The sequence below is a fragment of the Gnatocerus cornutus genome, chromosome 5, assembly GCF_029298725.1.
Source record: "Gnatocerus cornutus isolate USDA-ARS CGAHR chromosome 5, icGnaCorn1.1, whole genome shotgun sequence".
Lineage (NCBI taxonomy): Eukaryota > Metazoa > Arthropoda > Insecta > Coleoptera > Tenebrionidae > Gnatocerus > Gnatocerus cornutus.
In genome coordinates, this window is record NC_142237.1 from 8,555,696 (window position 1) to 8,582,346 (window position 26,651).

Below are 26,651 nucleotides of genomic sequence, written 5' to 3' on the forward strand. Positions count from 1 at the left end.
CGTGTCAGGCGTCTCGAAGTGAGTGCAATTTTCATTTGTTATTTCATGGCGTATGTGATTTCTGTCAGTATCTCGCTTCCAAATAATTAAATTACCATTTAGCACAGGCAGTGTTTGTAGCCCGGCAATACCGCCCTTTTATTATTTAAATCAATTAGCCTAAATTATTGCAGCCCCAGCTAACGTCAGGGGCCGGGGAGGGCAACAACTCCGCCGCCGACCTTGAACTTAGAAAAAAACGAAAGTGACTCCCGGCACCTGGACGCCGTGCTCTTGGAGACGGCGTCGGCGCCGCTCAGCCCGGCTGCATTTTCGATTTTTGGCGCAGTCGGTAGGAGCGGAATAATTGAATGTGGAGAAATAGAAAGTGAAGGCTTACGACGATCGACCCTGAGAGTGCGGCACGCAGTGCGGCGGCGGAGGCGGCGGCGGGGGCGGGCTGCAAAGCAGAGTGCAAGGTGTCTGCGCGACGACTCGACGCCGCCGCCCGCGTCCTCCGCCGTCCTCGACGTCTGCCCACGCTTTCAAGGGCCAAGGCTGTGCGGTACCCTGGTTGGCGTCTCGCTCCGCGCCACCCCCGATCGCCCGTCACTCCGGTGACATTTCACTTTCTCTGTTTGTGTCACTTTCATTGAGCCGGGTCTGACCTTGCAGCGAGGCCTGTCCTGGCAACAAATTATATAACGGGGGTAGGGGTGTAATTACCAATCGAAGGCGGGGGCGGCAGGTGGATGGTTCACAAAGATAATGCATAATTTAACACGAAAAGAAGCCACGGCTATGTGACGTCAGCCAATCATCAGGGTTAATAAACTGAGGACTGTTTAGGTCACCATTATCCTTATCGTGGACGATTTTTCGTCAGGAGCTGGCGAACAGTGGCGGAGCGGACTAGTGATTAATGGTTTCGCTTTCGGAAACTTCGACGTTGCACTGCAGATTTTTACGGCTGCACAACTCGAGGCTGACCTACTTTTTCGGGGAAAATAGAAAATTACTATTTTTATATCCTGCGTGGCCAAATTACAATCATTTCAAGGTGATTTAATTTCAGACAACAAGTTTTATGTGATGTGATCTGCTGGTTTCGAACCAATTAATCCAATTATGAAATACTAAAAATACAAGCCCTGGCTATTTTTGAATACCTATGAATAACACGAGGCTGCTTTTACAACACCATTATTTATTTTTGACCGAAATTTTAATAGTATAAACGCCAATAATTAAAAAATCGATGGTCTTCTTTACAAATTTCAAAATTTTCTTACCTATCGTCCCAAATTTCGGAGATGCGGCCAATTTTTTGCAACAGTATAAAAAATTAAACAGAACACTTGTCTAGATTTCCCTTTTTTAATTAATTTTACATGTTGTAATTATTTCTTTCATGACATCGTGACTTTTCCTTTCATAAAACAATGGCGTGTCTTTGTAGGTTCTAAGTAGAAGTTGCAAGTTAATTGCACACGTAACGGGCGCATTTTTTCACTCTTTGACTCTTTCTTTAAATCATCAGTAATGTGTTCTCATAATTTAGCAAAGTTGAATAGCCTTTGTTGAATGTGACACCTATGACAAAGGATTTTTGTTACATGCAACTCTATCTGAGTTTTTTTAGAAGTCTCAATTCTTATTACTGTTATGCCTACAACCTGTACCAAGCCCCCAAAGATTGTGTTTTAAAATTCCTCCGCCTCTGTTGTTCGTATCTCTTCTCAAGCAACTAAATATTAGATGTATCAGGACCTACATCACCGCCGTTCATCTTGACCTTCCTCCTCGGAAAATCCCTTTTCCCGCCGTCAAAAAAACCAAAAATAGCCCCCGCCCTCGAATCAATAAAATTTGCACTTTTCCTTGTAACACCCGAAACGTTCTTCTATTTTCGAACAATTGCGGTATTGCGTGGCATATTTTCCTCCTCAAATTCAAATCAAGATCCTTATAAGCCAAAAATCAATTGTCCATCGTCACGTGTCCATCTTCAGCGTAACAACGATCGACATGCGAAAAAAAAATGGGTAGGGGCACGGTTGGTAGGCTCGCGAACCCCTGGAAAAAGCTCGTTGATTACCGTTCTTATCAATAATCAAATGGGTTTTAAAAATGTTTTAGGCGTGTTCATTTTTTAATGTAAACTTTTCGGGCGTCCCTCCGACATCAGAGTTCAATCAGTGGACAACGTAATGATTAAATGAAAAGCGTGCTGTTTTTTAAATCGACAGCTTGGGGCGCTGCGGCCGACAATGAGCAGGTGCCGAGGCCGGATCTGGATTCCGGCGATAATCAATCCGGGGTAATACAGTTTCCTGAAAAACAATGTCTTAAAATATGCAGGCAGAGGTGGCGGTTGTGGATATTACCAATCAACCTTATTATTTTTAATACAGGTAATGGAGATTATGAAACAAGTCCAATGACATTTTGAGTTGTTATTACCAGAGGGTACTAATTCCAAAAGTCAATAGACGATAATCTTATGGTTAGCTCCACGTAAAGGCGGAATTCATGACATGCAATTCCTGTGGAAAAATACCCATTGTCTTTGATAATTTTTTTGAATATTGGATAACAGCGATTCCTGCTTTCGTCAAACACCTGCCCGGTCACTTCACACGCGCTTTTTGCCCGAATCTAATTAAATTCTTGGAAATCTATAACCTTCCTTCCGAAAGGTGTGTGCGGTTTTCTGCAATTACCTGCTTATGGCCGAAACCAACAAAAAGTAATGTGTATTTATATGAACAAAAAAATTTAATAAGCGCTAATTAGGTTTTGAAGACGTGGGGCCCACGGCAAACGACGCCGCTGCGAATAATGAAGCAGTGGCGTCGGTGTTGCGATGTTTTCCGTTGATAGTGTCACTTTTTTGAATTTTGAGCAGCCAACGTAATTTATAGTCGCATTTCAGTGCGTGTGACAGGTGGTAATTAAATTTTACGACTTTCCATTACGAAATCCGTATAATTTTTGCATGCGGCGCTATTGTCAAACTATTCTTTCGTTTAATGACCAAAAAAACTTACTTTAAGTCTTAATTTCCTTTCATTGCGTCTCCAAAGTATATTTCGTTTGCTGTACATTTGCCTCAACTGACCCAATTTAGCCCACTAAATATTTAAATGAAAATCGTTACGAAGAATATATCCGAAAGTTCCTATAGTTATTGTGTTAATATTTGATTGTTTCTTTTGACTTTGCTTGTAGGACCCGAAATTATGTTTAATTATAGTTTGATGATCCGAGTCGTAGTAGGCACTTTTGATAAGTGCGTCAGCGTTCCTAAAGAATTTTCTTATCTTCGATTAACTACTGTTTTTGTAAAAAGCTTATTGTTAGTTAGATAATGTGGAAATAGTGGTGCAACTTCGAAGTTCTCAAAAATGATATTATCAGGTCTACTCAAAAGGATTATCATTTTTTATGGCCTGGCTTCTTGAAATTGCAGGCTTATTTGCCAAGTTTTGCCTTGAAAAATCGATAATAGTTTTTAGAAATTCGATTGCTGGCTACTTAACCCAAAAACATTGTCACGTCACCATCACAAAAATTTATTTCTAATAATAACAAGCAAAACTCCAGACTGTCGTGTTTCCATAACGATACCACGATAAGAATCAAATGTTATCACAACTGAAAATTGATCTTTATAATGAGAAAATCGCAGTTCGAACAACGCACGTTTTTACCTTTTAAATTCGAAACCCAAAAGGATGAATTTTAATCTATAATTGTATGAATATGCAACTGTGATAATGATTCTGACGCACATAAAACTTGCCGAAACAACGTTAAGTATAATCAGTTCATTTGAATAGGCAATGACACAAAAACTGCTCAATTCATATTTAATTCCAAAGTATTCGTCCACCTTTGAAAACAAGACCTTAATGCACGCACAATAATAAATAGTAATGAATTTGTAGTCAATCATGCGTGTAATGGTAATGATAATGAACTAATGACCAAGCGCGGCGTGTTCAGTCACATCCATGGAAATGCCCATGCAGAAGCGCCGCCACTGGAATAATGCTGAGACGCTCCATGATTTGACTAAGGTCGCTCGCTGTTGCAATCTACCGAAAAAAGTTCGTTATCTTTCTCTACATTGAATCGAGTAAATATTTTCAACGTGTAAAAAAATTATATCTGAAAAGTGTTCGACCTTGGATTTTTACCGCGTGTGTAAACACGAAAATAAAATAGTCAGTTTTTTTATCAGTGCATGAATATTAGGAAATTCAATAGATAAGACGTTTTGTTGTTTTTGTGTAAATAAAAAAATTTAATCTCTGAGCAAACGTTGTAATTGCATCTGTACACATTCGTCTGTAAAAACGGTTTTTGCCACCTTCTCTACGGAAATGGTATCAATTAAATTAAAATCAGTGCGACCGTTGCCAACCCAACCGATTCAAATCCCCAACTGTGCACCGATCAAGACGTGCGTAACCTTCTATAAATATGAATGCGTATCTGACCATGGAATTTAGACTTCCTTGTTAGCAACGTTTTTTTGACAAAATTGGGCCAAAAACGGGTCTTTGCTGCACACTGTTGTCAGTTTTATCGAATTTGTAAAACAATTTTGACCTATGACTGCCATTATCGATGTCATTTCAGAGAACTGCGAAAAAATTAGGCATGCAGTAGGGGCAATGCTCCAATATCGATACCCCGATTTTTCCGCGCAAAATATATTTCATAACGATGCAGCCTTATCTGGTATATAACGACGCAACAAAAAGGCGGATACGGCCCTGAAGCGTACATTGCCACCAAGAGTTATCACTAGGTCCGAGATCTGGTTATATAAGTGGATGCTGGGTGCTGAAATTTCGGGTTTTTCGATGAAAAAATGGGTTTTACGTGTTGCGGTTGTAGTAAGATCAGTAGAATTCCGGAAGTGGGCTTCGAATTCTTCGCTTGAAACGCGATGGTCAAGGATGGGACTGTGGCCAGCGGAGTGCGACCGTTAATGTTTACGAATTTGGGTCAGAATTTTACTTTTAAAATTTTGCGTTTTCGTTAGTTTTATAGCCGTTTACGCACAATGGAAAGTTATTTAAATCTTGCGAAATATGAATATTAAATAATGGAACGCCCAACTAGGTTTCCACATGGTTGTGAAAAACTGGCGCCCTTTGGTACGCCCGAACTGTAACTTCGGAGGGCCAGGAAGACGAACTAAAAGACATTTTGGTAGTACCCTATTTGAATTTGTGGTACCTAAACAAACATGGCCACGTAGGTACATGTCTAAAATTCGTTACAATAAAAAATGTTTTACTCTATTTTTACTTTTAATAATACCCTCAGATGTTTCTATTTTTTGTTTAATATTAATGTTGTCTGAAATCGAAAGCGAAACTCGACCGTAGACTCGACTAGAATAATGAATTTTTATTGATTGTCGTGAGAATTCTCGCCAATGCAAATAGAAATAATTTACCTTCGGAACAACCCATGTCATACACAATACCGCGAATTCACTCCCATGTTTTAAAAATTGAAGTACGTTCCAAGAATATTATTCAATTTTCTCAGCGCTGCGGGTTCATTCATTGTTATATTTGACCTTCGATTCTGTTTTCCTTCTGCATATTACATTATATTTATTATTCGAAATGTAAATATAATCGGCTATTAAAATGAAGATTTCAACTATCACTTGGGTGTCAACTCCGGTCTTTGACGAACGTCGAACCATCTCGTTTTTGTCTTTTTCTTTACTGAAAAGTCGTTTTTCCCAATATTGTCCTTTATCAGTGGGAAGTTGATACCACTTCCGGCGATTCTTATGTGTAAATGCACTGTTTGCAACGTCCTAAATTTTGGTAACTTTCTGTCAGTTTATTGTTTGGAGATCTCTCACTGATGCGATAGTATCAGCAGATATGGCGCTTTGCTTTGGCTTTCTTCGTAAAAAAGACGAAGTGGAGCAGTTAACAAAAATTGAAAAATGGAAAATTTGAGTCATTTAAATGCACATTTCATTTATTTGTTCTAAATTTGTAATGTTTCATTGTTCGATTCTTTAGAAATCAAATATCGGTGTTATCAAAGTCGGTTTCGAACACCGAAGATTTATGTAATGTACTATCCAACGCCACTAAATCAAATCTTCCGCGATTTTTAGGGCAATATACGAGACTATACATTTTATTCTTGATATTTTGGGTTTGATCGTTGGTTGGATTACTGAACCACCTTTGTGATTAAAGATGAAAATTTGGGAATTGTGGTTAATTGCATGTTCCATAATTCGTATCTTACACGTTCGTGATATAATTTAGTAAAATTTAGTGGAGTAGTTGGGGTTTTCCGACTGTGCTTTGGGGAACCAGCACACATCTCGCAGTATTTTCCCTTTTCCCTCGTTAACTTTAATTGACGTTCTAATTAGATATTTTCCGTCTTTACTTTATCAAATTGTCGTGAAATTTTGCACTTTTTATTCATTTATAATAAAAAGAACAGCGCAACAAGATAATAGCCAATGCTTTGACGTCAAAAACTGAAACTCCTCGCTAATAGATCCCAAAAAAATGGGTAGTTGAACTCATGACAAAGAAACCTTTGAGTTTTAAAAATAAAAAGTGTCATCGTAGCGATTCCGATCCAGTGGCGCACCGCTACTGCAGTCCTCCGCGCCACTGGCTCCGTCCTCACACAAAGCCAATTCTTTGTCTCATGATAACCTTGCTCTTTCCGGCAAATGAATGCGTTAAAGCCTGCCGCAATAAGAAAAAGCCTGATGAGCCCTTCCGAGCCGCTGGTCAGCCCTTTGAGCCATCAGGTAAAACGTGCGAATTTAGCGCTGCATAACCAGCGAGTGGTATTTCCTGCTGCTGCAGGACCCTCCACCGCCCCGCCCGCGACCTTGGCCAGATAGACTTTCCCGATAGCAGCGGCGTTCGTTGGGGTCGCACACGCACACGCTGTGCACATGCCGAGCGTCCTTAGCAGCGGCTAATGCCCCGGCCGCCCCCGCCCCGCCGCCGCGCTCTCATGGCCAAGCGACATTTGCAAACCTGCAGCGCCAAACGCACAAAGTTACGTCACCCACGCTCCGGGGCCTCCGCAGGAACAGGAGCGCTCCCATGCACTTTTTTCCTAGCCCTGACATTTTTCGGAGGGCAACTGCCTATTGCCTGCTTCAAGGATTTTTGGGCACAGGGGCGGATTTTTGCGCCCAAATGCCCGCAGGTCAATGTACCAATCAAAAACGTGATGCAACCTAGCAACGCGGATAAACAATTCGGGAAAGCGGAGGCGGCGCGAAAATTCGGCAGGGTTCGCCGGACTGCTCGGAATCGCATGATTCGCATTTTTTTAGCACGACCAACTCATCCAACAGACCACAGACTTGCAGGAAAAGCGAACCAAAAGAAAAGATGCTTTGGACTTACTTGTATTATTCTACTTCACTCCCTTGGGGGATCCGGAAATTGCTTTTTGGCATGTGGGGTGTCAGGTTACACGGGAGGAGATGATCACGTGATCGGTTTTTTATGCACATTCTTTTGCTGACCTATGACGTCACGATAACATCCAAATGACATGATGTAATGTTTTTTAGTTGAAGGAACTGAAGGAGACTGCGAATTTTCGATTTTTTGCGAGCTGAAACAGTGCCAAATGGTTTGAAACTTATATCTATTCATTTTCATATATGTTTTTCTCTAGGAAATAAAAACTACCAACCATTTCTAGGAATACACAAAAATAAATGATTAGACAAATTAATTAGCTCATCATCAAACAAGGTATTCTTTAGTTCGATGATCTGCTTTTACCTCTCAAAACTATTCGCAACATTAAAGAAGTATTTCGAGTTGTTTTTGTAAAAAAAAATCAAAGTAGGGGACTAGTAATCATCCTTTATGTCATATTAGTATTTTGACTATACAGTAAACATTTTTGGATTCGTAATTACGCAGTTTAAAACGTGATTGTCTAATGAGATTGCTTAATTAAATTTAATGCGATTAAAATGAAAACGAATTCTCATGCGCAAATGTCAGTTTTTGCATTCTAGCAATTCTAGCGTAAAATCTCTTTTTTTGTCCTTTTAAGGTCAGTAAACAATTCTTAAACACATGCAAAGTGCAAGGTGTTAATTTCGCATCATTGTTTAAAAATTTCATGGTCCCCGTTGTTTGCGGAAATGCCTAATTCATCATTTAAATCGCCAAAGAAATCAAAATTTCGTCGGATCAAGGTCCAGTGATTTGTCGCATAGTGCACACACATCCTTTCACTAATGACGGAGAGATAGCGTCTAATTTATATTTTTATAAGTAAATAATCACCGTAAATGGTCCAATTAGAATAATTTCGACACAACATCGCCGCAATGACATTGAATTAATTTTTCGTCATCGCCGGTTCTAAAAATAACAAAGATCGATGATTTTCGGTAGAATTTGATTTGAATACGACCCTGTACTTGAAACGCGTCCTTTTTGTGTCAGCAACCCGATCCAAGGAGAGGCATCCTGCAGGATTAAAACTGTTGTTTTATTGGAAGCTTTGGTGGAAAAGTGACAATGTAGTGACATCCAAGGCCTGGTTAAGCCCTCATCGGATGACAAAGGTGTGGAAATTTGGAGGTGATGCGTTTTAAAGATGTACACAATGACGTCATATTAAAGCCATTGAAAGCTCCCTTGTAACAGGGTGATGTAAGTAATTATCTCGTCCTTGTTTACTACTTTGGAGGCCGCTAACATGTATCTTACATTTGCATTTTTACAGCTTTCAGTGCTCAGTAGTGAAATTTATACTAATGTGTTGATAATAATTACGCATTATGCTAATACACCTCTCAGAAATAACTGTGCAGTTACGTGGATTTAGAAAATTTTCTTCATTTCTTGAAGGCTGCAAACACTTCTTGTATCATTGATTGATATAATTCTAAAAGGTTTTGGTGTTATTTGTAAACTGAAAAAATTTACTTCAGGAAACGAAGATTCGCTTATCGTCTCGACCACAAACGTGAGAATTGTTCAGATCATATACACCCAAATAACTGTTTCTTCAAGATATTGATCCGGTCTTAAATGCACACTTTAGATTGTAATCTAATTTGAACTTTTAAAAACGAAAAATTTTTCCGAAAGATGATTATTTGAGGTTGTACTAACGTGTAAGAGTCTGTTGATCTTATCTTCTATTGTTTACAGTGGGAACCTGTGGTCGGCAATAAATCCCTTTGAAAATATGCATTCTTTAAAAATAAGTCGTCTCAAAGTATTTTTCTAAACCTGTGATCTAGATAATTTTATTGCCCAGTGTCGGCCTTCCGAAAAATTGTGTCTTTGCCACTTGGCAACTGCGACCCCATGAAATAGGACCAAACAATATTTCGTCTAGCCTGAAAAAATTCAGACCACTCCACTGAAATAGGACACTCAAGTAATCTCATTGCAGCTGTAAATGCTAAATTTAAACTTCAGTATCAGAAAAATTACAACAATCAATTACTTCTGACGCAACCGATCGCGTTTCCTTAATTCCCTCATAAAACTTTGACTAATGTCCTGTTTCAGTTCTGAAAAAAGGATGCCGTGAACTCCAACCATCCATCATGTTCGAGAATTGAAAAACACCTGTTAATGTCGCCTGAAAAAAAACAAACATAAACGCATGGTTTTATATGCAGCCCACGCTGTCTTTTTTGGCACGTTTTGTCACCGTAGTCTCCACGTGGAGCCGCAACTGTCTATTAATTACAAGAAGCAATTTCTGTGCGAATAACTCGTCGGACAGGTTTTGTAAATTTCAGCGGTTTCAGCTGTTTAAATGTCGGCCAACTGTTCCGGCAAGATGCGATTTTTCCAAACACGCGTAAAGAGTTTGGGGTATATTTGGTTATCAGTTTATCGATCGCTGTTATCAATATAATATTTATTAGACACGAGCCAACATTTTGTTATGATGGTACATTAGGAGGACACATCCGTTCATAATTAATGTCTGATCGAAGTTTGACCTGCGTTATTTTTACCATTGCAGGGAGTCGACGTCTTTTGGACGGACCCATCATGTATCGGTAATTGACGATGAAATAAAAGGATATTTATAAACAACGTTGACGGAAACTTCGCTACTTTCAAAGTTGAGTAATCTGACCCGCGATGAAAATTATAAAATTTTCTTTCACGAGGTTTTTTCGCAGACAGTTTAAGTATGTTAGTGTGCTTCGGTTTCTTTCACGGTACGCATTTTCGGAGAGATGTCTTACTTTAACGAAGCAGGAAAAACGAGAAAATTTTACCGGTTTCGCTAGTTTATTACTCTGTGATTAGAGCCTTCGTGGGATACGTATTCATTATATCTATCTGATATTTAATCGATGAAATTTTGGCTAGTCATTACTGTTGCATTTTATTGTGGGAAAGAATGTTGTTTGTGCAAAAATGTGGCGATAAGATAGTACCTATTTAATGCAGTTTACTAAAATAACATACAGGCCAAATATTTGATAATAAATTGATCGATTTTCAAAATGGGAATTCCAAATGGTACCATCCGTAGACATTACGTGATGGAAGAAACAATCTTGCGAAATCCTTTGGATAAATATTTAGACAACTAATCATTCTAGTTTTATAGAATTTTAATTTTGAAACTTGAGCTTTTATACAGGAATTTTCTCTATAAAAAGATCTGAGACAACGAAATGAAATTTTAATTGTGAATTTCGGGTAACATTAACACAGTTTTATCATTCTTGGTAATTTTTGCGGCAATTTTGGAACACTTGTATTCATTTTTGTGCCGCAAAAGTAACTGCTAATTGCCCATCGTGTTAAGAAATGTGACTAACTGTCAATGAAGGCGTTTAGTGGTCAAATCAACTAACGGCTCTAATGTTTCATACACCCAAGTTTTTTAGACATTTCCTTTTGACATACATAAAGACTTGTAAAGTTGTACTGGTGGTCCTGTAAAATTAAATTTCAAGTTGGAAACACTGATTTTTCCTATTCAAACCGTTCTTTTGAAGTCCATTGGAACAGTAGTAGAAGATTTATGTATACAGGTACAAGTAAATAAAAAAGTCATAAAAATTATCTAAACAAGTTAACTTTATCTTGTATTTTTATACGCACTCATACATTTTTTATTACATTTTAAAGAGTTTTTTGCAAGGTCCACGTGAAAATTTATTTTTATTCCCTATATTTTTTGTTCCAATTCTATATTTTTCCTTTTTGAAATGTACATTTTGTGTGCAATGCGAATTTTTCGATAGTGATGAAACATTGCGGTCCTAAAATTTCTAAATTCTTTTAGATCTAAAGCCCTGTTCTATGTTCAATGTTCTAGGAAATCAAAAGGAAGATACATTTTAGAACCTTAGCGTGTTCTCAGCATCGGGTTAAATATCTAAAAATCCCAAATTTTCTGAAGAGACAGATTTTCCTGAAGCCAAATTTGGCAGTTTGCGCAAACTTCTCACGTTTACACGTAACGATTTAATTGCGGAAATGGCGTGTAAACGCACCTTTAGATGAGCAATTCTGAAAATTTAAACTTCAAGCCTAGGGAAATAGACTGAAATCTAAAATATGATAAGACAAAGTATAGGAAGAAGAAAGTTTGAATGAGAATTTGAAAAATTGAGGACCTGATACTTTCAAAATTAGAAAACTTAAAAACTTCGAAACATAAAAATTTTTAAGTGAAGGATTTCTAAATTTTGGACCTTGGAAAATTAGGAACCTGAGAGGCATTTTTGAACGAAAATTTCATTTTCCTTACGTAAACTGTATGTGTATTGAAATCAGGTTTTCTTCCGTTCAAAAACACTTCGGCGAGTATGTTAACAAAATTTACATCAATGCCAAACCGTTATACAAAAAGTTGTTTGTGATTTTTGTAATATGCATATAGAAAATTTTGGCGCGTCCATTATCTTATTTGCATAAATGGTTAACACGGTTTTTTTCTAATCTTATTTATTCAAGAATTTCGTGGAAAAATGCAATAGGTGAATAAAGAAACGTCAGGACCTTTTCTTCGGTCTCTAACTGATGGAGGTAGCAGGAATGTAATGAGGTCATATGATAGTAGTTCTTCTTAAACCAGTTTCGTTTTCTTTGAGCAAAAACGCAAATTTTGGAACTTGGCACACCTCTAATAAATAATTTATAAAACCTTTAGTTTGGTAAACAAGTATAATTGTTTTGAGTGCATCCAGTTGCATAACATTGTGTTGCTTCCTTGTGAAAATCCGTCAATATTTTCTGCGAGCGGTCGCACTCGTGCATGGCCAGGACGCATAATTTCGGCAGGCGGCACATATAACCTTGCTAATGTTGATACGCGGCCTGCGGACGTGCACCAGGAGCTTACGTAATAGGTCCTATGCGAATCCGTCCCTGGCCCCGCGTACTCCCCACCAATTTGGCAAGTCGCAAGTTCGGCGAACATTTTTTCCTGGTTGCCAGAAATAGCGGCTGCTAAAAATCTCGATTGCAGTTTTATTATTCTCTTTTCGTGCGTGTCGTGTTTTGCCACCCCTGTGCCGCCACTACAAACCGCCAAACTGCTGCACCGCCGTCCCGATGGGAGCACAGTGAAAATTGCACCGTTTTCGGGAAACTGGTCGGCGCGAAATTATGGAAATGCGAGGTAGGTACAGTCTTTGAGGCACGTGGACATTTTAAATTGACCATTTTGGGGAAATTTGCGTGGAGGAAAATGACGGGTTTCATCGGTTGCACGGACTGGTCGGAGGTGGTTTGGCATTGAACAATAACATTAACCTCTCGTAGAAACGATTTCCGTGCATTCCTAATCGCAGTTTCGGTTTCTAACGCGCTGGGGGGGCGATTTTTGCCTCATTTTTTGCCGGCTTTCGCGAAGGGGGCCTTGTTAGGGACATATTTTTTTTCAGGATTTCATGCAATCAAATTAATTTTCTCACCACATGATCTGCATTTATTACACATTCCGAAATCAAAATAAAAAACGCAATCAATTCGACTTTCTAATCACTGTAATTTGCTGCAGTTGTGAGAGCGGCTTCCATTAAGGCTTAATCGGCGCTGCTTTGAATTTGGCGACCCGAAAAGATACTTTGAAGCAAGATTTTAATAGACGTGAATGACTTTTCTTTTTTTTATTGTAGGGGACAGTTTCCCAAATCTACACCCTTGCAGGATCAGATTTTCATCGAGAAATAAAACTCAATACGAAAATTGCATGTAGGAAATTAAATAATAACGAGTTTCCGGGATCGTACTTTGAAATCAGCCTTGACAGTAAACTTAAGAAATCATTCACATTTCAGATGCATGATAAGGATACAAAATGGTTGTTACCAACAGGAACAATTTCAATTTAAATTTTTGAAAAAACGGTAGTAGAAGTCAATTTGTAAAAACCAAAATGATTCTGAAATTTCAGTTCTTGTTTTTTTTTTCGATTTGGTTTGTAATTCATTCAAGTTTGAGTTTATTTTCTTGGTATTTTTTCTCTTGCGTGACGTTTTTGCGTTCTGGAAACAATGTTTTGCTCTTCCGCTTGCTAAAGTGTCTTTTTTGTGGGATCAGCTGTCGAAACTTGCCGGAGCCCCCGGCTTGCAACTTTTTTAACCTTGAAACTCCTAGTGCATTGTCCTGCATTAGCATTAGAGCTATCGTTGGATTAGTTTTTTTGTACCCGGACGTGCCTCACAAAAAACCTCATGGTGTACCTTGCAATTGGTTGGCATGACGTAGGTTCTATTTGCATCGTTCGTTAGAAAAAGTTGGCAGATTTTTTCCGGTTTCTTTTTAAAAATAAGACATAAAAGCGTAGATGCGGTGTACTATTTTTGAACTGGGCCTTGCATAAGTAAGCGCAGTATAACTTCGAGCTTAATAACGAATATAATAAAAATTATATGATTGAGTTTATTACATCATGTTATTGTGTACGGTCGGTTTTGACACCATTGAGTTCAAGGCTGGAACAATACAACTTCTAATGTTCAATCCGTCGCTTTGATTGCCGATTTCAGGCCACTCAATGCACCCTTTTTTCGCAACGCGACATTGTTGATCTTTAATATTTTTATCGGCGGCAGGGTTACACTTATCACGTTTATCTGCACTTTTATCACGAGTTTGTTTATTATTTCTGCTGTATTTTTGTGCTTATTTAACTTTGGAGCGTTATCACTGGCCCACCAAAAAAATTATTTTTATTAAGACCTGCAAATTATAAATAAACAGTTCATTCATCCGCAGTTCACCCTCGTCAATGATATTGAATTTTACGTGGGCCAGTTATGCAACTTTACAGCCGGTCCGAAAGTCACGCAGTTGGTCGGTCGTTAGTCCCACCTATCGCAGGACTCGATTTTTACCATACATTACCTGACATGATGGAAAATCGCGGAAACGCTGACCCCGGCCAGATTTATGCAACGCGTTTACATTGTATTATTTTTAGCGAAACGAAAGTACAAGTTTGCACGTTTACGATTACTGGTTATTTTTAAACCAGTTTGTGTACGCTATAAAATGCCCGCAATTCCATAAATCGATTAAATCACTTCTTGATACGCCACTGGTAAGATGTTACGAACTTATGTTTCAAATGTTTATGTTTGTACGTGTAATGCTAAATGCAGATTTTTATTTGGCTCGTTCCTATTCGCTGAAAAAATGTATAAAAAAGTCGATTTTCTTGCGTTCCTGACCGGAAATAAGCTTATGCTATCGTGCGTTTTATCCGCATTCACGAAGGGGCTATTTTTCGTATTTTTTAATCATTCGTCCAACGAATCCTCTGCATTTTTTAAATACCCTCCGTCAACAATTTCCCACTTTCCACTCGATTCCTTGCGTGACTACGATTAAAGGGGGAAGGACTACGGTCAAGGAACTCTAGTTAACTTGTTAGGATTATTCAATCAGTTTAATAGGTCCTTGAGAAGGTTTGCTTTTGCGTTGCATCTCTGACAACGTTTGAAAGTTGGTAGTTCTGGTTTCTTTTTGACGCAACGGTTTCATGGCCTTATTGCAGAATGCACGACTGCACGTGTCAACAATAACGAAAGTACCAAATCTGTGTCACTGTATTGTTGCAGCTTGCTTTCTTTATGCAGCGTTGGAACTAATTAATGGATGTTAGATTTTCCTCCACAAAGGAAAAACGAACGCTTGAAGTTAGATCATGTTCACAAAATCTTCCGGATGATTTCACCTTTTTTTGACCGAATTTTATATATTTATTTTAATTTTTACTATTTCTTCAAGCAGGCTTTGGTAAAGTAACGTCATGAAATCATAGACTGACATAACATTACGTTTTGCGTTGATTTCCTCTATTTTCGGCCAAAATGGAAATTTGGAAAAAATAATAGAAAAAAATCTGTGAACTACTAAAAACAAGGATACAACCCAAGGATTTCCTTAAAAGGTTTTGAACAATTCTAGGGGCAATAAAATTGTCGAAAACATGTCAAGATTGTAAAAATGTTGATAACATGAAAAATCTACTATTCAATTAGTTAAAAACAACACGTCCTTACTACTTGGTTTTAGTTCGTTTTAGTAACATTGCAAATTGCCTAACTCAAGATAAAAGTGATTTATTTTGACACTTTTGGAAAGTTAATCATGTCATGATTCACATGTAGGTACTATTTTACCGAAATTTTGGCAGTACCTACTTAAATCAATGACAATAAAGACAATTTCTAGTGTGGCAGCAGGGGCAGTACATGGCCAAAAATACAGGTCCTGTCAGTCGTCGGATTTGTTGGCAATGGAAAAGTCCACCAATTGCAAAACGTGGTACTTCTCCGCCTCCACAATCGCCAAATTAGCACCAAACCTTCTCTCCAAAATACCAATAGAACCATAAAGTGTCCTGCCATATTTCACCACCTCTAACATTCGCATCATTAAGGCCCCACCTAGTCACGTCTATAACCGTTGTCCTTCCACTGAAATTGGTCAATCCTAAACATTCCCATAATTTACTCTTCCTCGGCACGCCTCTGCCATCTCCAAGGTCATTCGTCAATTGCACCGTACTACAAAGGGTTGCATAATTACCAGAAGCGTCCTGATGAGCTCACAGCTACGAAACCGGTTTGTTGGTGCTCTTGCAATTTGTGAAAAACGTGTTCTCATGTGAACTTCTTCACACATCCGGGGTAACGTCAAAAGTGTTCCCCAGCGATTGAATCTTGCATGGGATTAGTGGCCTGGAGGGACGTGGGCGCAACAATGCACCATTTACAAAGATTTAGAATGAGCGTTGGAAGACGGCCAAAACGAGGAGACTGCGTGCAAATTTGATGCGGACGGAACGGCGACGTTAAATCTGACGATAACTGTACACGAGGGTACTCGTTTCGGCGATCTTTTAATGCGATTTCGTTTTGTTTCACGACAGCCAATAAGAAATAGCAATGTTGGGGCGGAAAGTGATTTTATGCCAATTTTTCGAAGGTGAAGAGATTTATTTCGTTTTTTCGCGTTAAGCTCCGTTCACATTAAAGTAGTAATGAGAAACGACAATGCACCAAACATTTTATTTATACGCAATATTTTATCTTAGTTTTCGTGCACGCAATGCAGTTATTAACGCAAAAACTCGTATCGGCCTACAGATAACAAAATTAACATATCGATATGTGATAAAAAAAATAGTCTCACATAGAACCCATAGAGGATTAAATGTATAAAAACAATTTTCAATCAAAATTATTACAACTGTCTCTCAATATTCATAAAGATAGATGCGTGCAGTGATACATACCAATCTGAACTCAAGCACTAGGTAAGAAGAAAATGCCTTTTCACCACCAAAACTGACGATTCAAATAAAAAAATCTCATACCTCGATAGTCATAAGCGACACTTTCCCTCAAGACATAATATTTCATTATTCCCCTAAGCGAAATCGCTGAAATTCTTTTATTTTAAGCGGAAGAACTCTTATTATGGACATAATTTCCTCGTGTCTCGGAAAGTCTTCACTAAGCTTTGTTCTAAGTTATGGAATTAAAAATAAAACAGATTTTTTCATTTAGTACAAAAACACGTGCAATGCAATTTTTCAGTTATCAGAGTCTAATAAAAAACCTTATCATGTCACAATTAACACTGAAAATGAATTTTTCTTGATAACACGAGATAAATAAAAAAAAATGGCCGGGATTATCAAGTTTGACATGTTTCCTAACAGTGCGAAGCAAAAAAAATTGGTACGGTGTGAACGGCGCCTTAGTTTTTTGAATTTGCGCCTATATTATTAGATAATGGTATCATAAATTACATGTTTTCTATAAAATATCAAGTTTTATCAGAACTGCAACGAAGAAGTTCATGGAATTAATTTTGAATCACGAAATGATTGATATTAAGTTGGAAGGATATCCAAAATGCTTTATAAATAGACCAGCCTTGACAATTCCAGGGATTACTGCAATTCCGATTTTTTGTCTATGACGCAAAGGTGCTGTGTGGAATTCTGCCCAAATTTGAAAATGTGTCAGAGAGATTAAAAGATCGACAAACCATAAATCTAACATTCCTGAAGGGTATTTTAATCAGAGCGTATTTTTTACGAGTTTGGAAGGATTTTTTCGGCTTATGATGATTTATTTTGTTATCTGAAAACTTAGAGGAATGCCCGATAATTTTGATAATTTTGATCGATATCAATAGTTATCATCTTTAAATAAATAATTTAGCAACTATTTAGTTAGCACAATATGTAGTTTCGTTTGCTTTGTGAAGAAAGTTTGATCATACATTTTGAAAATTCCGTTCTGTTATCCTGAAACAATACGAACGAACAATACCATTGCTTCCTGACTTTTCTAGGACTTTTGTCTATTTGCTGTTGGAAGGAATGTAGTCAAAATTATATCAAGAATTAAACATGCAATAATTATAATTTATTAGCTAATAATTATATTGAATTGAATCAAAATAATTAGCAAGCAGATTTTAATAAGTTTAGATTAGAATAGATTTTGATTTGCGTGTCCCTTTTTTAATTGAAGGCTATTTACATAATGATTAACTTTAAATCATATCATTTGTGTAATAGTGCAATGCAAACATGTCAACAAATTATGTGTATTCTGATGATGTATTATGACATTTTTGAATATGAATTAAATCTCAAAGTGTCAAACAGATATTAACAGGTTTACCAACAGTCATATTTTGGATGTTTTTTTTTTTTGTCAAATAGGTATTTTGGTAGTGTTCGGTAATTTGAACAAAATTGGTAACAATAAGCAATGGAAGCGCCATTCCGACAAGAAGTCCCCAAGCCCAAGAAGTTGTTTTCGAAGCAAACATAGAAGAGAGTGAAACAAGCGATAAATTTCGAGCCAATTTTCGCAGTATATAATGGGGATAATATTTTATAATCGACGGCATATTTTTGCAATTTATCAAATCTAAGAAATTAGATTTTCGGTTATGCTATCGGCGATCATGTTTATGTAATTTGTGAATGGTTTGTAATTGCGTGCGAATTGAACCCAAAAATAAACGATGTCCCAAAAATCGCATCTTGCGGTGTCCGTTGTCACTTCCTGGTGTAGTCCCGCCTTGTCGACCCGTCCAAAGTGCGTTTTGCAGTAAACGTACTTCATTATGCAAATATCGCTTTCTTGGCGAATTCCTCCGTTCGCATCTCATTCTGCGTGTAACCTCCGCGTATAATGTAGCGGTCAGCACTGGTGGGGTTGCGTATTTGGGTTAAATATTGGCATTCGTAAGTGACCCAATTGTGTGTCCCCGATGCGATGCACTGCAGTGCACCGTGTCCAAGAGCGCACCGGTTGTACCACCGTTGCTGTTTCACGCAAGTGCGTATTATGCGTTGCGAGTTCCGCGTTGATACCGTCGTCGTCGTGTTGAAATCTTGCGAAGTGTAATCGGCTCGTTCAGTGCAGTCGCGTTCGTGCGTGCGTGTGTGTGCCAATCTGTGATAAGATGTTGTGCTCTTGGCTTTAGTTCTAGTTTGGCCAGTGTTCTCTACCTCTTGGTAAGTGCGTCGGGTCAAGACGCCTTTAACTTGCAGCGTTGCCAGTGCTGTGCGCATGGCCTTGCGTCTAAGGCCGGTGCGTATGGCAAGCAAACCAACACGAGGTGGGTCAGGACCGGCTCGAGAGTTAACGAACTTTGCAGGGGCGCCTTGCTGCAGGAATTTGCGGCCTTTTCGAATTAGAAAACGAGCGGATAACAGTAACAAAGTAATAAAACGTGTACCTCAGACGCGCTTCGATGATCCGGCGAATAACCACTTTGCCGATTGACATTGGAATAAATGCATATCGCGATGTTGCCGGAATTTCGACTTAAAAACGAAAGCGAATATTTTCTCAAATTTCCTAAATATCCAACTGAAAAAACGCTCATTAATCGTTTACAACTTTACATTTTCACTTGGTAACTGTTCATTAACAAGATTTTGTGTAAATTAAGTGCAAATAAGAGAACTTTATTATGCTTTTGTGAAATTTATAACGAAGATGTTTTCTAAATCGGTCTAATACATTCGGCTCGATTTTCATATGATAATGACATTAAAATTAAATTGTCTCTTTTCAAATGGAAATTTTGGTATTTTGCGCCCACTGCATCCTGTTATTCTCGCACTGCAGATCTCTAAAATCATTCAATATATATAATGTATTCAGTCTTTTGTTTCAACTAAATACATAATTTTTGAAATAAAAATTACATTCATAGTTTTACGGGTAAATGTATGCATCGTAAAGATTATTTATTTCTACACGAGGCACGAGGCCTTCTAGTTGGAGGCTATGTACTATTCGAAAATTTATACGTTTACACTCGTTACGAAATCTTTCTAAGTGGGCTCCAAAGTACGCTTAACTTGAGAATTTTGAAAGCATGGAATTTTTGTACCCTCTCCTGCTGCATTGAAGATATACAAACTACCAATAATTTCCCACTGCCAAGTTGAAATTGATAAAATGTAATTTGTTTTTTTTTCTACGACACATTCATTGATCAAAAATGTTGAAGCCATAAAATACTATTGCTTATTTTTAAAAAATTAAAGAGACAAAACCAATCTTCTAAAAACCCAAAATATCTCGGCAAATTAAAGCAGTTTCAAAGTGAAGATTTCAGTTTTTTTCGGTTATCTCATCTGAACGTTCGAGTAAAAAAGCGTTTTGAGATTACTACCACTGATCGGACAAAAACGTGGTCGAAGGAGCTTAAAGAATTTGATTTAAGTTGGTAGCCTTGTTTATTCAACTGATAATTTCAAAATTGTCGTCAGGATTGTGTCAACAGCGCCGTCTTTGCATATCCTTGAACTGTCAAAATGTTCACAGATGACAAACAGATCAGAGTTTCTGTTTATTTTTTCGTGCAAAAAAAACCAATTTGGCTCGTTCCTGTTCTTGCTTCTGCATTTCCAAAAAGTGTATAAATTTACTCTTGGCAAAACCCCATTTGAAAGTTCGTCCTGCATCTGTCACTTTCGTGGGTACAACCGTAAAACCATCCAAAGCCTGACCACAAACATTCATCTTGCAAAATCTGGCTGGCGTGCAATGGTCTTCGACTTTCGTTACGTTCTGTTGTCACTGACAAATTGTGATGATTTCATGCTTGTGTAGGTGCTACAGTTCTATTGGATTTCTAATGAATAAAACAAATAGTTAATTGCATGCTTTAGGCGCATTCACCCTACAAACCGGATAAAAAATCAGTACATCATGTAGCAAAAGTTGGTTTAAATTGATGTGTTTCTACATTCTTCGCGACGTCATAACCTATAAGTGGTAAAAGTAAAAGTTTTCGTAACATCTGCATATATTTTTTCGTCGGAATTAACTGTCGATTTTAATCTAGTAATTTCTCAAATGCATATTCTATTCCGGACAGATGTTTAAAATTCGCTCCGTTTTGTGTACCGCCATTATTTTTTTACTATTCTAACCTTGAATCAGCAACACCACGTTGTTGCATTTGTTTAAATTCGTTATTCCGGTTCAACATATGGGTTTAATAGCCTTTGTTCGTTGACATTTTTGAAAATCCTGAAAAACAATCGGACCTGTATAATTCGGGGTTTCCCAAGGTAACCGAACTAATTTTCTTCCTTATGAGTATGAGTAAGGTGACATAAGCCCTGCGGCGTGAAACTTAATTATAGCCGTAATTCGTAAACTTAAAAAAATCCCTAAATGTCAAATGAAGATATCGAAGAAAACTATAAATATTAATTTTCAATGTAACGATATTTTTTAACCTTAGATTGTGAATAGTGTAAATGATTTGACGAGTCAGGGCCACGGCCCCCTCTCAACGTCCGCCCATGACTCGTTCTTTTACCAAAAAGCTGCAAACACTTCGTTATGCAACGAACCGAAAATTAACTGCAGGAGAGATTGGCTGCAGAATTAATTAGAATTTCAAACGCAGAAACGCACACTTTCACTTGCATTATGATTTCAAATGGAACGACACGGAAAAAACGTGCCGTCTTTTCATACAGTAAACGATATAATAAACGACTCTGCAAATGTGTACGTCGTAAACGCGTTCGATAATAGCCTTTTTAATTACCCAACCACAAAATTGTCATTCCCAAATGCATCTCTGTAATGTGTTGTATCGAAAAGACCTGTTCACACAACGGAAATTTCAACAAATATGGCGATATTAGCGTGCAACCAAATTAAACAAATCATTTCTCGGTTGTTATTCGACAATAAAAATGCTAATAATTCAATTAAGCCGTTTAAGCTATCGTAACAATTAAAAAGTGCACGCCAAGCTTAGAACTTGTACGCCACTGGAGCGTAATAGATTTTTAATGGCCCTGGAATAAAGTCTTTATGTCATCTTATTGTCGTTTGCCTTCCATTTGTCAGCAAAACTGGACCGGAACGCTGCAGCAGCTTACGTTACCTGGATAAAAATGAGGTTATGAAAATGCAACGTTGTCACGTTTCCAATTTAAATTTATAGCACCCATTTAAGACATTTTTATTAGTTTTTAAAGGTCAAAGTCACTGGGATTTGTATAATCATTAATAACAAAGTAATTGAGCGGTGAGTCAAAACTTGCAGGAGATCAAGATTTGGATGTAGATACCAACAACTGGATTCGGAGCGAAAAAGAATGATCATTTTCGCGGTATGTTTGCTACGTCACGAATTGGTAAAGATACTGTAAAATTAGTAACGGCAATTTTGTAATTGACCGGTAATTACAAAATAAACATAATGAAATATTTTTCTTTCTACCTACATCTTTTTTCACGTTATTGACTTTTTTTACTTTAGAATGTAAATTTGCGCATCCGCCATTTTTACTCCAGCCGAATTTATTTATTTAAATTGTCTCAAGTTTCATTAGTCTTATTATATTATAATTTTAGAAAGGCTTAAATTCACAAAAAAGAACAGAAATAAGAAACTCTATCAATACTGTAGAAAACATATTTCTTTTAGATCATAATACAAATAGTGCTAACCAAAGCGAAAATCTCCAAGTACCTAAATTATGTTTTTAATCAATGGACTATAGAAGCTGTTTTCCTCTTAAATGGATGTTATTGCCCCGGGCGGTAGCATAATATGGCCTGTCAATAAGACGTTTGACGTCACGATTCTAGAACTACTACGTGGTCTACTATGACGTTGCTATGATTTTCTTTTTTTTCTCTATTTTAACTGTGTAATTGGGAGACCTTCAACACTTTATTTTCCATTTAAACATTAAGCATTAAAAGAGTAGAATCCATCCACTTTAGTTTCGACACAGCTATGGTTGGCTGCAAGACGCTGCAAAACCGTAAACCTTGACGTTAACATACACGTGTATGTAGTACACCATAATTTACATACTAATAAAATTAATTTATTTAATTTTTCTGTCATTTGTCTTGTTTTTGAATATTCGTAATACGTAATGTCCTGACAGTATAAATAATCAAGACGTAATTATTATAATTCGGTAAAACCACATTGATCTAAAAGTCCAACTATGCTTCTACGCCTAACCGCAATGTTTTCCAAGCCGTCCCGTCCAAATGCACTATTCCATTTGCATTGAAAATAAGCCCTCGTTTATCAACCCTTCCGTGGCTGAATGTGAGTCACAGCTCCTTGCTCGTGCAAGGTGTTTGTTATGTCATTTCTGCAACTTCCATGAATAAAACGCTAATTTATTCACCCCTTCCTCCATGTCCGAACCACTTCGATGGTGCACCGCGATAATTGCGAGCTTTTCACGGAAGGGTGAGTCGCTGACAATGCGGGACTATCCGGTCACTGAGAGGAGCCTAAGAAAACTATATATTTGCATTCTATGCCTAAATTATGCATCAGTGGGCTAGCCCGGGCCTGACTAAGTTACCAAACACAACGCAAGGTTGAGTGAGTGGCGCAAGCACGCTTTGCCTATCTGCATCCTGGTTGGCCATGGATTGCACTGCTCGTTCAAATGTGACAAGTTCGGCATTTCGTCACTTCTTTTGTTTTTTTTTAGCTTAATGTTCTCACATTTTATGGTCGGTCAATCTGATCGTGGTGCGGTGGAACAAAAGACAATCAGAGAAGCTAACGGGAAGGCCACGCAATATAGTGCACGGACGTGATAGGGGAAAGATATGCGTAATTACATATTGTCTTCCTTGGCCTATTTAATAAAGACACGCACGATCACTATACTGATGCTGGCGAGATCGGAGCATCTAACATTGACAGTCAATATCATTTAACATCGGATCATTATCAGTGTCAAGGCTGTCACTCCGCGACTCTCAAAATGACTTACTATATTACACCCCAAGCTAGGTCGATAAGACATTTAAATCAGCTTCGACACTTGCAGGGTTGCACCCCCTCCCGTTTACCCAAGTATTTTGTCAAACCCGTTATTTTTGATAACGTCGCATAAATCACTTCACCCTTGGTTAGCATTCAAATCACTTTTATTTTCCTTTCCAGCTCATAATATTTTCCATTCTGGTGTTGAGATGGACTCTCAGCAACAACAATTCTGTTTGAAATGGAACAGTTTTGGTACAAATCTTGCAACATCATTCAGCAACCTTTTCAAATCGGAAACTTTGGCCGACGTGACGTTATTTTGTGACGGTGAGTGCATTACTAATTGGAGTAATTCCCAGCTGAAGTTTGTTTTTTTACAGGAGTAACGTTTAAAGCCCACAAATTAATATTGGCAGCATGTAGTAAGCACCTCGCGGACCTGTTCGAAACGTCACCACCCCATCAAAACCTCATCATTATCCTGGATGGGACTTCGGCGTCCAACATGTCTGCACTTCTGGAGTTCATGTATAAAGGGGAAGTTCACGTTTCGCAGGACTGCCTGTCAAGTTTCCTTAAGGCTGCCGAATGTCTCCAGGTTGGTACAAAGTATACTAATTCGGGTGGAAATGTGTCTTGTATCATTACCTCAAATTCAACAATGACGCAGCCGGAAGTTGCACTGTACTGTGAAACTGAACTTTTATGAGCAAACCGCATAAACAAAAACATATGGTAAAAAAATTTCTTCACTAATTAGTTACATGTCTACATGAAAATTAAAAGATACAGCTGCTATTTACGCTGTAGTATAGTAGTATCCTGAGGTATGTCTGTTTTTCCACGAAGTCATAAAATATTAGTCATTCATGAGATTCATCATTTTGCAATAGATAACCGACTGTTTGTTCCACCAACAGTTAAATTTCACGGTTTTTATATGTCCTTATTATAACCGCTGAAAAAACTGGAAACATTGTTATTCCGGGTATTAAATTACCATTTGACTAAATAATTGAAGTAAATCTAGTAGGTTGGCACAGATAAAGAAGAGTACCAACTTAAAGTTCTAATTATGTTGCGAATGTAACCAAAAGCATTGTCAGCCGCATGGTCTAATCGTTACAAAAAGATTTCTGTATAAGAACAGCAATGAAACCTAATTGCATTTGATAAGTAAATGAGTTGCCATTTCATAATAATGATAAAACAACTACGAACTATTAAATAAACGAGACACTGTTTTGTTTTAGCAAACTGCTAATTTATCTAAATCTGAATCAACATCAGTTTGGTAAGAGTCCCAATTTTGGAAAACGGCAAACATAATATTTACCGTCTATAAATGTATTTTAAGCCAAAAAATATTACCTAATAAAATAATTGGGTTTCATATGACGGATATTATTAAAAAAAAGTAATTGTCCCAAAATTATTACATTATTATAATTGACGTTGCACCTTTCAAATAAACAGCAATTATCTTTACTTGTCCAGCAGGCCTTGTAGTTTTTACATGTTGGTAGTATTGTAAACCCAGTTGATATACACCTACAAGGTGTTTATAAATGTTTCTAGCATTAAGGGTGGCTATGAAATGTCAAAGAAATTTGCCGCTTATTTCAAATGTGGGTTTAGATTTTTGAACTGATTTTTGACATTTGTAGTTAACCTCAATCATGGACCAAAAATGGTTTTGAAAAAAAAACTCTTTTAGTTGTGGTTTGAAACCTAAAAATCATAAACTTGGACACAAAACCGTAACTGAAACGTCGTTGGCGCAGGTGACATTATAAATAATTTTCAAGATAGTTATATTCACTATGAAAGCAAAGCGGCAAAGTAATGAATGACAGGAATTCCAGAGCCATCTTTGATGCTAGAAACATTTATAAACACCTTGTAGTAAAATTTATGGCCACATTATGAGAGGACCGGGCAGTACTAATCCTTGCGGTTGGGGACCATAAAAATAGGCGCACCTTCGGTTAACTCTCTACCTAGAAATTTGTCGGCTGCAGTTTACAACACCCAGTTTTATTTCTAAGGGTGGTTTGACTTAAGCCATAAAATGTTTACTAGGTATATGTCAACTGGGTTTACAGTATTGTTTCGTATTAATTTTGACATGTTAGAGCTGTCATCTTCAACTTCATAATGTCAACGATATACTGAAAATATTAAATTTGGCCAGATTTTCGTATTTTAAATAACTCCGTGTGAAATATTTATTTTTAAAGGATATTTTAATCTATCGTTATGGTCGCTTTTGACATGTTGTTATTTACCCTAAATTGCTAGACACATTGAAATAACAAACAGAGCTACCAACATATTTCAGATTCCAAAATTGCTGAACTGAACTTATTTGTAGCTCATTAATTAATCATGTAAGATATAAATCTATGATTGGCTGTAATAAATTGATCCGTTTTCTTTATGAGAATTGGTTTTGCTTTAATCGTTTATGGTTTTGTCTCGTTAAATTTTAGTTGTCTTGAAGGTCGTATTCTAATTAGTGGTGCATCTATTTCCGTGCACAAACGAGCTTTAGAAGGATAAAAATAGCTTTTAGAATTTAAACTTATTCTTACTAATGTTGATTATAAAATACATAAATATTTTATAAGACTGATTTTGGTAATTTTTTGTCGTGTTTTTAAGTTGTGTGTTAGAGGTTATCGCAAATTGATTTGCAATTTACATAGAACTGTAAAAAGTATTCAAATTATGTTTTATGGGACAGTAAAATTAGAAGTAAGAAAGATTTATCTAAACGTTTTTTTTCTAAAAGGGAACTAAAAATAAGTCACTTTGAAGACTTTTATTGCGGCTGAAATGACA

General features: G+C 37.4%; 1 protein-coding gene across 3 annotated transcripts in view; it reads left to right on the plus strand.

The window, feature by feature from the left end:
• chinmo (Chronologically inappropriate morphogenesis) overlaps nt 1–26,651 on the plus strand; it is a 34,119-nt gene that overhangs the window by 4,442 nt on the left and 3,026 nt on the right. Inside the window, exons 1-3 of one of the 3 annotated variants that reach the window (XM_088036104.1) lie at nt 12,433–12,651; nt 23,985–24,134; nt 24,188–24,405. In XM_088036104.1, the coding sequence (XP_087892230.1) occupies nt 12,639–12,651; nt 23,985–24,134; nt 24,188–24,405 (381 nt within the window). In that variant the 5' untranslated portion in view covers nt 12,433–12,638. Of the gene's footprint in view, nt 1–12,432; nt 12,652–18,757; nt 19,030–23,984; nt 24,135–24,187; nt 24,406–26,651 lie in introns of those variants that run through there. The other 2 variants (XM_088036106.1, XM_088036105.1) reach the window with 2 other exon arrangements.